Below are 16,850 nucleotides of genomic sequence, written 5' to 3'. Positions count from 1 at the left end.
CAGCTAAACCTGCTGATATGGATGCTGCCTGGGAGGACTCCAATATTTTACAGCAACTCTACTTTTATAGTAATCTAAAGAATTCTTTCAAACTGGGCATGAGCTGTTGCTCAAACCCTAAAAACCTATTTTAAGGAAATCTACGCAGCTGCTGATAATGGAGCTCTGCAGCTTAATACCTGCAAAACTCAACACCTCAACCATGACTATATCACGGGAAGCATTAATCAAACTCACCACTGACCTCATCTTTAATCAGCATGATTAACAGCACTCAGCGCAAAAGGTCACACTTTGTAAAATTTCCCTACTATTTTGAGAGGGTGGGATCGCAGGAAAATCCTGATGTGGTTGTGTCTGTGTTGCAGGCAGGGTGTCACTGCTTGCAGGCTGTCACACCAGTTCTGCAGAACTGCAGCACGCCAAACACAGCTCGTGCTGAAGCCCAGACTTCCACAAGAAAATATTCAGCAAATGGTAGATCAAGGACCAGGACCAGCAACCTGTTTCTAATGCAGAAGCAGTGGCATCACAGCACACTGGGGCTTTCTGAGTATCTCTCTGTACTTGCCAACGCTACAGTGTTTGACTGCGAAGCTGCCAGTCAAATCACCCAAGGGAACATGGGGAGAAACACATTTGCCAAAATAAAGATCAGGGGACTGTGTTTTTGCCTTTCCATGAAATCTCAAGAGGGAGAGAGGGCCTAAATTACTGAAGAATAAAAGGAGTCATCAATGACACACACACCCACCCCCCATCTAGATAAAGAAGAGCAGACAACCCTACACGTCTTGCTGCAAGGCAACTGCTTGCCTGTTCCAACAGCCCTCACGAGACTGACAAAATAAACGTGACCAAAGGAAGGTGGTGCTGCCACAGCTTGGAAGAATACAGTCACATCTGTGAAATTTTCTGACGATTCAGCCAGACTTGCCCACACCGTGGCCAAAGCAGAGGATCAAATGAACCAAGAAAGGAAGTGTGGCTATTGCTGCCTGTACAGTGGGGCAGCAGGAAGGAAGGGTTTTGGAAATTAGTTACTAGTTACTTTCCTCATTGGTATAGACTCACAAACAGTTGTTGCAGAAATACAAGCTGTTTTAAACCCTCAAAAAAAAGATATATAGTGATTCAAATTCACATGCGTTGATTCAAAACATAGTCTCCTTTTTGTCAGAAGCCTTTAAAAACAACTTTAAGAAAAACACAAAATTGAGGTAAATGTGTTTCACCTCTATAGCTCAAAGTTGTGAAGTTTTGCTATAGCTTTTTAATACAACTCACCTCTGGGCAGAAACAAATCACAGAAGATTTCAGCTTAAGAAATGAACATTTCAAGCAGTTACAGAGCCAGAAGAAAATGGGGTTATAATAGAAATTCTTTTGTGGTCTTAACTGCAGAATGAATTATCACTCATTTGACTGCAGTAAGTGCACTCATATGCACAGTCTGTACTGCTGGCAAGAAAATCCCATCAAATATTTTTCTTTTCAGCTTTAATACAATAAAAGATTAAAATGCATTTCTTGGCTTGTTCATAGACTTGATTATTTGTCATTATATGATTCTCTATTCATAACAGGACATAAAAATAATAGATAAAAGAGCACACTATCTATCCTGAATGCAGGTATCGACGTACTACTGTGTCTTTATCAAATACACCATCCTCTTGTCCACTACAAACAAAAATGACAGGGCAGTATACAGGAAGAAGAACTACTTACCACATACGGGAATCAACTTCATATTTGTACAAATCATCTGCTAGCCTGTATTTGTTGGCACTGAACGCTTTGTAACCTCCATGGATATAAACTGATCTTGTATTTGGATCATAAACACTACTGTGACCATACCCTCCTTGCACCAAAGCTCCACTCGTCTGTAAAATGTTCCATGTATTTGTGGCTGAGAAATGAAAAATGTGAGTGACAAAACATGGTTATTTTCTCTCCATTAAAAACTTACCAACAAATCTCATGGTAAAACAAATTGGGTTTCCCTTGACTCAGATCTAGACACTGCCTCTATCACTTCTTATCCAAAAATATTCTCCTTCAAGGAGTTTGTTGTCAAGAATGTTGTCAAGTGTTTTTAATTAGACCAGAAATATCTCTTCTACAGTCATTTATTACATTTTGTAGACAAGCTAAATAAATGAGAGATAAAAAGTATAGGGATAATATATTGTAATTCAATGACATGAAAATGCCAGCACTGTGGCTTGATTTGGAACAGTACCCAAGAGCACTTTTATTTTACATATATATATATATATATATATATATATATATATATATATAAAGCCAGACAGTGCTGAAGCCAAGTATGACTGTTAAAAACACTGCAGTTGAAAACTAACGTGTGATTAATGGTCCTATATCTCACTCGCTAAAATAACACTGATTTGAAGCATTGCAGACATAATATAATGGCAACTGAAACAAAAATGCCAAATTACACAGCAAATCTCTGTAGCAAGCGCAGAATGAAACCCTACACAGGCTTCCTAACTCCAGGGAGATCAGGCACACAAAAGGCAAAGGAACTGAACAGTCTGCAACATCACACATGGGAAAACCAGAACAGTAGAAAAACAAATCACTGCCCCACACATCCTGGTTTTCTCTAGCTTTCTCCTAGAGGAAGAAAGCTCGCTCATGTGGACACCAGCGATCCTGGCTCCAGTAGATCCTCTGGATCAGGATGACTGAAGGACAAGGATAACAGGTCGAAAGTGCAGACAGAGCCACTACTTCTGACAGTAATCAGCATATTCACATTGTGAACCTCCTGTGCTTAACTATGTTCTCCACCTTGTCAGCGGAGCAAGGGACATGCCTCCAGAGAGCCATTTCAGATCACCTAATTTAGGGAGGAGCTCAGTTCATCTGGAGAGCTTCCTAAGCTTCTCCACTGGTGGTACTAGAAATCTCTGAATCTTAAAAATCAGAGTGTGGACTATTCCCAGATACAGGGACCAGATTATACCAGAGATCTGGGACTCTGGAAATTCACTGCCTCTTCCCCTAAGCATTCACTATTGGGGACACAGGTATCGGGCTAAGCAGACACTTGGTCTGAATTGTTTCAGCCATTCTTGTATTCGCAGGATACAAAAATAATTTCAAAAGTGTTTGCTTTGTCAGAGGGAGAGAGGAAAATTCATCTAAATTGTCCCACAGTTATCTTGCTTTGTCTCTCAATTACAGCTTTTTTGTCTTTGGGACCTAACAAGCTGTAAAAAGCTGGAGGCACGTGGCTGTCTACTCACTGTTTGTGCTGCACAAACAATGAAAGTTAAGATTGAATTTCTTGTAAATATAAATAGAATGAGAAGAACATATCTGTCTTTGTTTTGCTATCTGAATATGGATAATTTAAATAATTTTCAAACTGACTGTTAAAATCGAAGCGACTGGTAGGTAGGGCCCCACTCACCCAGGTTGTATTCCTGGACATTGCTGATATACCCGTAAAGAGGACAGTGCCCAAAGATGACAAGCATGACGGCGCTGCCGTCTTGCAGGGTGACGATGTGTGCCGAGTGGCCAACAACAGCGTACTGCTCCTTGGCTTTTGGCGTCGCTTGAACCCAGGTCTGGGTGGGAATGTGGAACACCCACAGTTGGCTGGTCACATTCCCCGTCGCATCTATTTTTCCACCATACATGTATATATCATCCTGAAAGAAGTTTGATTTAAAGTGAGGCCGAGTTTTGCATTTAGGAAACGGCTAATAGGTAAATAATGAAGTTATTATACTTTATATTCTCTCAGCCTAAGTTTTTCTCAAGGAGAAACATATCTCCTTCACCAGTCACATTTGATATTGAATGCAATTTTTTTGATATTTTGATCATATTTTGAAAATATTTTGATATTGAATGAATTTGATATTGAATGCACATTGAAGCAACCATGACTGCCAGGGTACGTACCCAAGTCTGTAATTTCAGAATATCTTCAACACACACAATTCACCCTACAGCTGTGTATGGAGGGGAAGGCATGTGAGGGCAGCAGTGACCTCCAGATGACAGACATCAAAATTTAGGTGCCAGTAATGCTAGCTGAGTGTCTAAATACCTATATAAAATATAGTGGAGCCTGGAGAATAATTCAACTGATCAAAAGCAGGGATGGTGTGCCTACTTTTGGGTAAGCTGACTTGCTCTCCAGATTTCACTACCTGTACTGACTATGTCTGTTTTCCCTACAAATGGAGCTCAGAGGCTCCCAAAGGCACCCAAAGTTGGGCACCTTAAGTCAGGTAATTTAATAAGCAACCTGAATCCCTCCCACAGCTTGCAAATCCAAACAGCAGAAGGTAGCTGGTAAGAAATGCAGTTATGAGGGAAACTCCTCTGTGTCCATACACTAAAAGTTTTGCCTTCAAAGTTAATGCACTGAAAAAATATTGGAAAGAAGTGAGCCAGGACTGTTAGGGTTTTAGTAATCATCCTGTAAGAGCTAAGTTCCATAAAGTATCCAGGTTCCTTTGTGAGTTTCTCCAAGCATCTCAGAGTCAGTCATTGATCCACCGAAGTGTGTAGTGCAGCCCTGTTTCCCTCCTGACAAGGTGCCAACGTTTGAAAGGGAAATTCTCTACTACAGCTGGTGCTTCTTGGGAAATTCCTGAGAACCACTGTCCATCAGTGATTGTAAACCCACTGCTGTGCCCTGCTTCTGAACAGTTATTTGTAGAATGCACATTGAGCCTTCACAGGTAGGAATTTCCATCCTTTCAGGTTCTTCAAGTGGTCTATTTGTGAACGTTGCTGTGTGGAGTTTTTCAAGGGTTTATAATTGTGCTTTATTATAGGCTTGCACTGTGATGAGCTAATTAACATTCAAAAACCAAAGGTCAGTAAAGGATTAGCTCATTTCCTTTTCAAAGACTTGGCCGTACTGCTCTCACGTGGCCTGCTCCCACAGCAGGGCATGCAGGCGAGAACTGAGGTAAGAAACGTGAGACAAATCCACTTGCCATTTCAGATGCCAGAAGAATAGATTCACCTATCTACTGCAGAAGCACAGCAGGCTCCAAAAATCCCTAATTCACATGCTCTGCTTTGCTGCCGTGGAGAACAGAGCTCATAAAAATATTTATGTGGTCTACGCAAACGGCATTTGAGGAACCAGCTGAACTCCAGCAAACTCTAGCCATCAGGCATTTCTTGCAAACACAGACAGTAATAAGGAAATAATGAACTCACTGACCTCAGTCAGCCTTAAAGTCTCTGAGAAAAGGGCAAAGAAGGAACACACAAGCAAAAGCACTACAGACTTCCTAGGACAGCAGTGCAAGGATGCCCTGGAGTACAAGGAAACAGACTGGTATAACCATGGACAAGCCTCTGAATGACAAACGCTTCTCCCAAAGCAAGACTGATCTGTCAGAGGGTTTGGGTAGGGGGGGAGAAGAAGGGGAAATCAGCTGGGAGGCGAGTCTGCAGCACTGAACTTACCTTATATAATGCCAACGAATGACCGTATCTCATCTCTACTGAGTTCACGGTGTTGTCCAGTGGAAGCCACTCTTCAGAAATAAGATCATACCTATATAATAACAATGGAATTAATTTTCTGAGAAGTAGACATTAAAATTGAATAAATTATTGCTTGTCCTTTGCAGGATTTGTGGGAAATCATTTACCAAAAGTCCTACCAAGATTTCAGTATGCACAAAGCCCACAGAGACTACTTATGGATTAAAAAAATCCAGTCCAGTCTGCTGTTACTTAACGTCCACATATTGATTTGCTTTTCCCTGCGTTTTCTTTCCCATGCAAACCCAACAGCTAACGCATTGTCTATTAAGCTGTGACAACTTACACCACATGATCCACCCAGAAAAGTAGAAAAAAAAAAACCAACTTTACTCTAAGCTCAAATAAGTTCCAAGTACTTGATGAAAAAAAAACCTGCCAGTGTTTAAAAGGCACTTTTTAATTATGTCTTTGTCACTCAAGCATATTTTTCCTGTGAACCTGAAACAAGATAAACCCTCTGCCCTGAAAATGGCCTGTGGCTTTTTAGATAAAAGAATGACGTATACCTGACAGGCTTACAGCTTTATAAGATAAAATGATCTCTGAGAAAGTGTTCAATGAAGCCACAAGGTATCTGTTGAAAAATCAGGCATGACTTTGAAAGAGTAAATTGTGGATGTGATCAACAGCTATTCTGCAACTAAATGTGTGCATTTTCAGCTCCTCTTTAACTTCCCCTACAAGAACCATTACCTTTGGACATGAGTGCAGAACAACAGCTTGCACTTAGGTCCATTAAAGTGAGGTATATAGGTATCCCTGGAGAAGAAAAAATCCAGCATTTGCCCAGATCTGCCCAAACACTATCAAGCTCAAGAGGAAGCCTGAAATGTTGGGGTTTTTATGGGGGATTTCCATGAGGTACACAATTATTATTTGATATCTTAGTTACTGTTAAATCTCCAAAACTAACTGCATAAATGTCATCATCCTCTATGGTATTTAGAGGTTTGGTACCCCATCCACGATGCATAAACATCCACAATAATCAGTATGTATTAATTAAGGAGCCGAACACTCTCAAGTCACACAGATGTAATACAAGGAAGGGCTAGTAACACTGAAACAGAACTACCCTCTTTGAATACAAGGCCAGATACAATTTAGAAGCTGGCCTTAACAGCATTTTTCCACATCTTAAATGTGAGTCTAAGTTTTTATTACTGCTGTTTTCCCCTGGAGATGGAGCATAGGCCAAAGCACAGCATGTCAGATGGCTTTTTCTAAAAATAATTCTCAAATCTAAGTTCCTCTACTTAGACATTATTATCTAGGTTTATACTCACGCTAAAACCTTCTGAGAGTCAGAATGATTGAAGACATAGCCTCCAACAATCCACATTTTATTGTCATGGATTATGGTTTTGTGAGATGCTCTTGGAAGTTTTGGAAGAGAGTATTCCTCCCGGGTCCAAAACAACTGGTTTGCAGGAACAGGAATTGAACAGCCAGGACCTGGGAAAATAAAGTTTAAAAATTAAATTGATTCTTTCCAAAGCCTGTATTTCAGCTGAGGTCAGTACCCTGCACCACAAGTGACAAAGATGGTATACAGACAGGTAATAGGTGGATGCTCTGATCTTTGTTTCCTTGCTCACACCAGCAATCTGCAATGGACCTGGTGTGTGATTTCCCAAACATAAGCACCTACTTCGAAGTCTAAATTGTCTTCAGAATTAAAAATTGTTTCCAGACTATGCGGTTCAGGGATGCAGCAAAGCTGACACTCTGCTCTGTTCTCCCCCTCCACGATTACAGGGGGGCACAGTGCAGACCCCTCCCCACTCCACGCTAAGAGGCTATCTTCCCGCATTTATCTAGCTACCGTGTGCCCACAGAAGCTGCAACACAACCTGCAAAAGCTTCAGGAGACCTGCTAAGCAGCATGCTATAAAAACCCCAAGGGTCCACAGCTATCTTTCCCTCTTTTCATTCCTTTCCTTCCCAGCAATATGTTTTTGTGAACTGCTCACTTCTCACTTTTTCCTATATTTCTGCTGCTCTTAAAACCAGCTTCTTCACTGCCAGGTTTCCCTTCACAGTTCCCCATGGAATTGTCCATGCTGTCACAACCAGACTCCAGAAAAGCATCAGGAGATGCTACACTGCAAAAAGGGATGTGGTCTTCCAGCTGAGTACAAGCCCTGAAGTATATTACCTGCAGCTGGTTTTATACCTGAAAGAGTATGTGCTAGCCTCAGTACTGGGTGCATTCTCCTTAGGATGCTCATTTTACTAACCTGGGTTCTTTCCACACAGTCTGTTTTTGCAGCATAGCTGAGTACTGGTAGCAGGTGCTGCCAGTGTTGTAGCTGGTTGCATTTCATATGAGACCAATTCTTGCCTGTCAGTATATCTTTGTAAAGGAAACACCTGTTTGGTACAAACTGTTGCCAAGACTGGCATGGCTGACCAGTATAGCCAGACATGAGAAAAAGGCATTTTGTGTGTTCAAACAGGTTAACTACTGCCACCAGGCTCAAAATTTGCCTTAGGTGCACAGGAACAAAGTTCAAAGTTTTTGTGTGATGCCTTTGTATGGTAGCATAGTTGCTTTTAAAAGCATTTGTTACAAATTAAGTATGATCTTTTGATAGAAAAAGGTAGATACTCTATGTTCCTAGCCAAATTCTAATACTTCTCAAGGAGAACATCCTCAAATGCTCCCAATTAAACTGCAAGAGCCATACACAGAAAAGGCATCCAAGAGCTTCTCTATGTTAATCAGAAGACTTACCTTGCCAACCTGCAAAGCACAAACATGCCTTAGTATCATTAAAGTTGCAACGCCCCCTCTCAGGCGCCCCACAATCATCTGTGCAGTAGGGAATATCACAAGCTTCTCCCTTCCAGTATTTGGCACATTCACATTCCAGAGCATTGCTGCTGTTATTAAGCCTGCACTCTCCTCGGCCGGAGCAATTATTGGGACACATATTGAAACTGTGAACATCAGAGAAAGAAGGTTTGTCAGTAATGAAACAGATGCCCAAGCTGTACCTCTTATTAATGAATACAAAAGTGATGTCGAACAGAAGTTAATACAGCTGTCTGTTAACATGCAAACCAACGAGAGTCACTCATCTAGAACCTGACGTGATGGATCTGTAGAGATTTGTTCTCTTATCAGAGCTGCCTCAGTTAACGAGTTAAACTTAAAACTCCTCTGAAAAATTTTCAGTATGATTTTTAGCCATTTGTAATGCAAATGAATTGCCTTAAAACACTCCAACAGTAAGTGAAGAACTTAATCAGCGCATAAGGCTTTTGTGGTGTCTGTGCAATTTATACTTAAACTACTCACAATTAGGTGCTATTCTGGGATCTGCTTACTAAGGGAACACACTTGAGATGAATCCCAAGCCAAAGATGTGCCTGTTTTGAATAATTTCTGACTTCATACAATCTGGAATGAGCTGAGGCAAAACCAGATACATCCTTTGTATTTGGTGAGAATCCAAATTCAAAGACCCTATTCAGTTCCAAATTTCAGTTTTTGCCAGTGTATCAACCAGTGTAACTCACAGATGGGGATTACTACCCAATATTCTCACTGTCATGTGACAGGTGGAGTCACTGCCTCCAAGATCATAATTTCACAAGTGCTTGTGAAGTACCTATGTCCAGTAGAAACTATAAAGACTGTTAAACTGAATAGAAATAAATACACCCTTTTATCTACTTTCTAAAAAAATATTAGGAGGAAACCTAATGACCAGAACACATAGAAGAAAAAAAAAAAACCCACAAAACAGCACTTAAAAATGGTTTGAAATGATAAGACAGTGAAGATATAAAGTAATATTAAAATCTCTTAAAGGAACTTAGAAACAGCAGGTTATTCCTTAAGAGAGTGTCTCTATTGTATTGCAATGGTGCAATACCCACAGCTGGTGGTAGATGGTGTCATGGTTTATGGTATCAGCCAGACTGAAAGTGATAACTGCTTCAGCTGCTAGGTTTCAAGTAACTTTGCAAAGGCTCTTCATTTTCCTCTGGAGTTTTCAAGGGGTGCTGGATGCCCCACATTTTTCAAAGAATCCACTGTATATTTATGTGCTTAATAAGGATGAAAGCACCGAGACTGATATTTAAAAACTAAGCACCTAATTTTAAGGAAAACTCAATTTTTAGCAAAAAGTCAGTTATGTCCAAGGATTTTGCAGCTATTTTTTTTTAAAGAGAGGTGAGAACTTCTGCAAGTTACACCCAAATTAAAATCTCCCAGTGCAGTGCAAACATACTTTCTATCTATAGGAGCAAAAAATGTAAAGCCTATGATCCCCACCAGAAGCAAGAAATACCATCTCTGCTTTTATGTCCACACTGAGATCATTTACTTCAAAACAAAACCCTTCTTAAGAGCTGTAGGTGAATTAGGGAGTACCCTAGAATTATTTCGAAAAAGCTTACCAATGAGGACCTATAAAATTTAAAGTACAAACCAAAGAACGTAACAAAACCCTTCCAGACTAAAAAGAAGCCAGATTAAGCGATGCAATCCAAGGACTAAGAAAGAGCATCCCAAACAAAATCGCTAGAGGTTCCTCAAGAGTAAGTGCAGCCCAGCATCCCAAGTGAAATGTGTGCTTATGCAGAAGTACCTCGCAGACTGCATAAGAGCACACACATGCACAACACACATCACTTCTGGCTGACGGAATACTATCAATCACATCTAACATAAAATAAATAATATGATGTCTTTTTGAGCAAACGTTTGCCTACGCTTACAATTGACAACTGAACATGATGTTGAACACATTACAGTTATTAGCCATTGCAAGGGTATAATAAAGATAAAAATCTAAATTCAAAGTATCTACTCATAATTACATGCTTCGACAGCAATTGCTTATTTCAAGACAAAACTGAGAAAAGAGGAAACCTCCTCTTGCTCAACCTGCAACATCACTCTGGAGTGGTATTACTTACTTATATGTGATGTTAAACCCTGTTAAATTATAGGCAGCGTCACTGAAGAAATGCAGAAGAGCATATCCAGAAGTAGCTACAACTTCTGGTACTGTTTCGTTGCTATCTTTCTCAGGAACAATAAGACCACTGAAAAAGAAAAAAAAACAGAAAAAAAACAAAATTATGTTAGAAGTAAAACAAAAGGGAGCAAAGCAACAATAGTAAATACACCTGTATTAATAAAATAATTGAAACTCAAGGTATTTATTAGCATCTATTTGAAGTGTAATGCATTTGCATAAAGTAATCATCATTGTCATAGAGCAGTGTCATCAGATTGTTCTTCTTCAGCAAAACTCATTAAATATTCAAAAGAAAATGTCTTTACATTGTGAGTACGGATAGTCAACCAACCCTCGAAACAAGCCCATTCTCAAAGGCGTAAGAACCCTCAAAACACTCTCAAAGATAAAAGAGCATTCTCCAAGGACCAGTTCAGTAAGCTCTCTTGCTTGGCTTAATTATCTGCAATACAGTGGCCATGTTACTGACCCAGGAGCACAGACAAATTGGGATGTGGAGGCTATCAAGAGTAGCATTGCAACATGCATGACTGGTCTAAAAGAAGGAATGGTTGCAAAAAGAAAAGCAGACAGAAAACCCTGAAGTACTGAACTTGGCTTTTCTGTAAGATAAATGTATACTGAAAGTATTTAACCTGAGTAAACCTGAAATTGTCTAGAATTCTATTCATTCTTACCAAACACCTACTTTTCCTCCCTTCCTATTCTGCTGTGATTTAAACAGGACCCACTCCTAAAACAAGGTGGCATGTTTGGAAACAGAAATTAGCGTGTCCAAAAGGCATAAAACTTGCTGTACCAAGCCAAACTAAAGGTCTGCTAAGACCTGTATCTCCTCCTGAGTATGGGCCATAGCAAATGCTTGGGAAAGACTCTGACAAATAAAGCAAGTACAGAGCATTTTGGTGATGTGTTATCCAGCTTCCAGAAACCCACAGTTCAGGTGCTTTGACCTGGAGAATGCATCCAAGTCCGCACATTTAAATAAACCATTCATCGATACTTCTATTTCCCTTCTCAACAGCTTACATCCTTTTCACCTGGAAAATCTGCACAAGGCTGGTCACGGTTTAACTCCACAATGACAAAGGACTTCTTCCCCTCGCTTTACATGTGTTGCGGGGTCCTCACCACTGCTTCTTGGGCTCCTCCTCTGTAAGTACAATCGCATTTACTCATCACCTTCCGGCCACCCACTCTTTCATAAAGCTCCATCTGACTCATCACATCCACATTTGGTGTCTTTTCTACCCTAAAGGGCTGTCACACTCACTATTCCCACCTCTTTCACTGCCTCATACTTCTGAACGCCTCTGGCTGTTCCTCTACACCCTTCCAGGTTCTGCAAGATCCTCCTGCCTTTCAGTTTTCCAGGGTCAGCAGAGAGAAGCGAGGATGGTGGACAAGACTGTTTACAGTGTTCGAGATCAGCCACAGTACAGATTTATAGAATGGTTTGCCAAAATAACTGGGGTAAGCCAACAAGGAGACTAAATGTCTCTTGAAAGAGTAACTACTACCTATTTACCTATTGCACAAAATAGCTTCTATCTGAAAGGGAATGTTTATTCTTCTTTTAACAGAAGCCTGACAACAACAAAACAGTCAATTCCTCCCTCATACAAAAGATGTAAGAGCAGATATAAACTTGAAGTCTATCAAATTTATTTTTTTGAAAGCCTTTACCTACACAAAATGCATTGTCTGTCACCACCTATTCATAGTCAGTGAATAGCTGGTTTCTTGTACAGAACCAGCTTTCCCCCAGCCTCAGTCCTATTTTCAAAGGTTGAGTCGAAGCTTTCTGACAGACTCCAAATCCCAGAGCAGAGTGTGTTGGGCAGGGAACCAAAGTCAGCTCCAGGACTGCAGGCAGGCAGCAGCTCCCCTGGGAAAGCAGCCGGGACTGGTTTCGTGTCCTGTGACTTCTGAATATCTGAGGGCACCATCAACCAACAAGCAGTAATGAAAATAATTTTTCCCCCTGAAAAGAACTTAACTTTTCCTCTTTTCAGATCTATTCAGAACAGAAAGAGCATGAGCATATGTTTGAAGACAGCTCCCTAGGACACGGTAAACGAGTTTCTACACTGAAGGAAAACACAGATATCCACAGCAACCCAATTCACATCGCCTGTAAAGCAATTCTTTGTGACCTGAATTTTTCTGTCTCCACGATGCAATACAATGGTGTGCTCAAAGAATAACAGACACACCCAGCAATCCTTTCCAAAAGCTTTTGCTGTAAAAGTTGAGGGTGTTTGTACCAGGAGTAACAGATGAACTGTACAGTGAGTGGCCCTTCCTGCACAGTAAGTCTTACTGTGGACAAAAAGATATACTTCAGTTTACCAACATGCCATAAAAACCCAGTAACATGACCCCATGATTTGGCTAAACAACTCCAGCACATTTGCTGATACGTAGCTCAATAAATATTTCCCTGTGAGAAAGCCAATTTTTTTTCCTCTTTCAGATGTCAAGGATATGCGATTAAAAGGCAAAATCCACACTGCTTTTTTCTCCACGTGTAAGAGGTGCTTGTTTCATGCTGAAATTTGAGACTTCAGATTACCTCTCCCAAAAGACCATCTCACGCAACACCAGAGGACAAAAAGTCTCATAAACTTCTCTTTGCTATTTGGTTTATAATTTTCCTTTGTAATGCGAACTGTAGGACGGTACATCTCTGCCACAGGAAAACAGACATGTGAATATAATTCAGGGTAAGGCAGACTACAGCTCAGGGACAAGAGAAATTTCCTTTGTTCTGGTTTATTCTTCTTCAGGCTTGTTCTTGCAGCACTTATCACTGATATTACAGGGCAATCTAACTGGAAGGCCCTGGAGGGGAGAATAATGGCAGCACAGAATGAAAGTACAGAGTGAATAGCAGTAGTGAGAGAAGACAAAAATCCCCCCCAATAACCTTTGCTTATTTAAGGACTAGCAGAGGACAATGATTTGTTTTCTCTTAGAAGTCTTGATTTTGGGATTTGTTTGGGAAGAAGGCAGGTACCCCCGCAGTGGATGCTCTCACCACTTTTCACATTTGCTCTTTTCCTTCCATGTTTTTCTGATAACTCCTACATAAATACACTAATTTAATTAATTATATATTAAATATACTAAATTATCCTACCTACACAAATTTAAAACAGCCTGATAACAGACAGACTGTCACTTCTTCCAGAGAAAACCATTAAGAGAACACAACGCAACAATAACAATCAGGTCCTTGAAAGGCTGAACCTCGAAACCCATGAATAAATCAGTGTGCACAGCATCATTTTGAATAAACCAGCACAAACAGAATTTACTTTATCTGCCATGAAAAAAAAATCCAATAGGCAGAATCAGAATGATAAAGGATTATGCAAACCTTCCTTTAAACTACAAACCAGAATCTCTCAGAGACTCTGCTCTGGCCAAGATTAGCCTATTTCACAAGGTACTGCTTCTATTTCTTTTTTATAAAGTTTCAAAACATTTTGCAATCATCACTACTCCAAAGTAAATAAATACTCCTACTCACCTAAGCTGTCCAATAACAATTTCTTAGACACTGAAAGGCAAACCTCTGTTTTTCCCTGAAACAAATTCTGTTTTCTGTGTGCTGGATTTGTAGTGTCAGTGGCAGAGTAAAAAACAATATCCAGGAGACCCAACTCCTCTATCACCCTGCACACACCGCCTGCCTTGCTCTCTCCCCTACACCATGTAAAAATGGGAATTATTTAAAACAAAGGGTATCTCCTCTATTACTTTTCCTTGATTTGCTATGCAAGCATCATAGTAATGGTGTATTCATTATTTTCTCCCTAGACACAACCTGCTAGTGTGCCAGAGATCAAAAGCCTAAGAAGCTTTACTGAGCAGAAAACAATCAAAAAGAAAGAAGATGGGAGCCACAAAAGGCAAGGGTGAAAATACAGAGTGCAGATCACAGAGAAGTGAAAGGATAAAGGTGATACTGAAAAATCCGTAGTACATTGGCTTCCCAATATATCAAAATACAATGCAAAACAATTCTCCTCAAATTTTTAAATATTTTCATCCATCTAGACACACATGTATGCAAAATAACATCATTTATCCCTTATTAAAAAACAGTCCATGTACCTCACCTATATTCACAACTACAAGAATAAAGACAAACCAAAACACAGAAATTACAAGAGACTAAAAATCAATCAATGCCAAAAAAGAAAAGGGGGGGGGGAGGACGGGGGGGGGGGGGGGGGGGGGGGGGGAGTGGAGCGGGGTATAAGGAGACATCTCAAATATAATCCCTTCAAGGAAAAGCTGTGATTCTTGTGCAGCAAGATGGCTCCTAAACATGGATTTTTAAGGAAACAAAGCAATTACAATGACACTTATTTAAATAAATAAATAATAATAAAAAAAGAAGACTCATCATTGAGAGCTGGCAACATCCCGAAGTACAAGCTTTTTTGACGCCATCTCCCCTTGATGCACTACTGGCAGACCCAGGTGCTGCAGCCCCAGCACAGGGGAAGGCTCCCTGCCCGCAGAGCCCTCCAGATCAAGGGGGCTTGCCCTAAAAACCTCCTCAAATCTCAGATGATACTCTTCCTTCCAGAGACAGTAGAACAAGGACAAACCATACACATATTAAAAGGTGTTTCATTAGCCACTCAGTAATTTTAATCATTATGCCACATGATGAGTGTGACTGTAAAAGAATATGGACTGAGAAGCCTCAAAAGAAGTAATAACTTTTTTTTTCCATTACCGTGAAGAAGCACTCTGAAAGTTCAAACGTTATTTTAGTATCTAGTCCTGGAGAGACAGACCATGCTATCAGCCATGGTGAAAATACTTTTTCTTTTTTTAAAACCTAAGACTGTTGTTATCACTCAACACCCAGGAAGCTCAGTACAAGATACTTGAACTAAAGAGAAAAATAACATTCTTCTGTCCATCAGAAACAGTTTAAGAACCCAGAAAGTGAAGAACTGAAAAAACTTTCTGCTCTAAGCTTCCTTTATAGGCCTTGAATTAACTCAGAGGATTTATCTTTTTAAAACTCTACACTGAAACTCTCTTTGTCCACCTTGTCACATTGATGTGGTGTTTTTGAAGGGGATTACAGGTTTAGCAAACAAAAGCAGTTTTGATACAATTAATTTACATTTCCCTAAGAAATCTGACTTTTAATCACAAAGACATTTTGATTAATCAATTCTCACACAGTCCAAGGATCAGCTGGCTCACTGATGGGGTCACAGAGTGAATGTGAACAAGAGAACATCATTCAGTAGACACATTTCTAGGAAAACCCCAAATACATTTGCTCTTCACCTTATACCAATCCCTTTTTTTTAAAAAAAAATGCTCTAGAAGTTATTGTGGATGCAAAGAAAACAAATAGAGCAAAATAATAAATACTTAGAGGACAAAAAGTCAACTGAACTGAGCATGTGTGCATGATGACCGTATTGCAACACAGTCCAGCACTGGGTTGTAATATAATATATCCCCTATCCTTGGAAGTGGAATAAAAACTGATTTGGGAGGTGATGGCTGATGATGTGCTGAGTGCCGGCTCCATCACAGGAGGGTAAGAACACTGACAGAGGAAAAACATGGTTACACGCATCAGCAAAGCACACCCAACGCATACCCTGAAGCAAACAGAGCAGTAAGCCTTAAGCATTAAACGGTCCCTTCATCTTCTTTACCAACAGCATGTACACCTGCACCTCTTTCTCTGCATATACCTGTCAGAGGCAAGGGCCACTTCTTCCTGTAGGTCTGTATAAGATCACCTGTAATTGATTAGCTCCTCTGGATTTACTTGTAACACAAATAGTACCAATGCAACATGTTTTTTGTACCTTTCACACTATAATTAATCCTTATTAGCATCCCCCCTGCTGTTATCAGTTGATCATTTGCTCTACGCAATATAAGACAAGTTGATCATGAGGAGTAAGCAGGGTTTGCAGGTTAGTTCAGGAAGGACACGGAGCATGAAGCAGAAGAAAGAGACAGTCTCTGCCTGTGTCCATGGCAGCATTGTGGGTGACAATTTCTGGCAAAGAATTGAGGGATCAAAGAAAAAAAAAACAGAAGGGGGACAACCATATGACAGATGAGGAGAGGCAGGAGTGAGCTTTGTTTAGCCTGGAGGAGAGATGGCTGAAGATGGGGTGAAATCTATTTGGTCTCTTCTCCCAAGTAACAAGCAATAGGATGAGAGGAAACAGCCTCATGTTCCGCCAGGGGAGGTTTACACTGGATATTAGGAAAAACATCTTTAAC

General features: G+C 40.3%; 1 protein-coding gene across 4 annotated transcripts in view; it reads right to left on the bottom strand.

The window, feature by feature from the left end:
- The window catches only part of ATRN (attractin), a 157,292-nt gene that overhangs the window by 97,386 nt on the left and 43,056 nt on the right, over positions 1–16,850 (bottom strand). For all 4 annotated transcript variants that reach the window (XM_037387993.1, XM_037388001.1, XM_037388010.1 and 1 more), the window contains exons 4-9: positions 10,498–10,626; positions 8,300–8,505; positions 6,849–7,017; positions 5,479–5,569; positions 3,449–3,692; positions 1,732–1,915 (exon numbers count right to left, since the gene is read on the bottom strand). In XM_037387993.1, coding sequence (XP_037243890.1) covers positions 1,732–1,915; positions 3,449–3,692; positions 5,479–5,569; positions 6,849–7,017; positions 8,300–8,505; positions 10,498–10,626 — 1,023 coding nt within the window. The remainder of the gene's footprint in view (positions 1–1,731; positions 1,916–3,448; positions 3,693–5,478; positions 5,570–6,848; positions 7,018–8,299; positions 8,506–10,497; positions 10,627–16,850) is intronic.

The sequence above is a fragment of the Falco rusticolus genome, chromosome 1 (assembly GCF_015220075.1).
Source record: "Falco rusticolus isolate bFalRus1 chromosome 1, bFalRus1.pri, whole genome shotgun sequence".
Classification (NCBI taxonomy): domain Eukaryota; kingdom Metazoa; phylum Chordata; class Aves; order Falconiformes; family Falconidae; genus Falco; species Falco rusticolus.
Note: the sequence above shows the minus strand (reverse complement) of the source record. Positions and strands in the feature narration are given on the sequence as shown.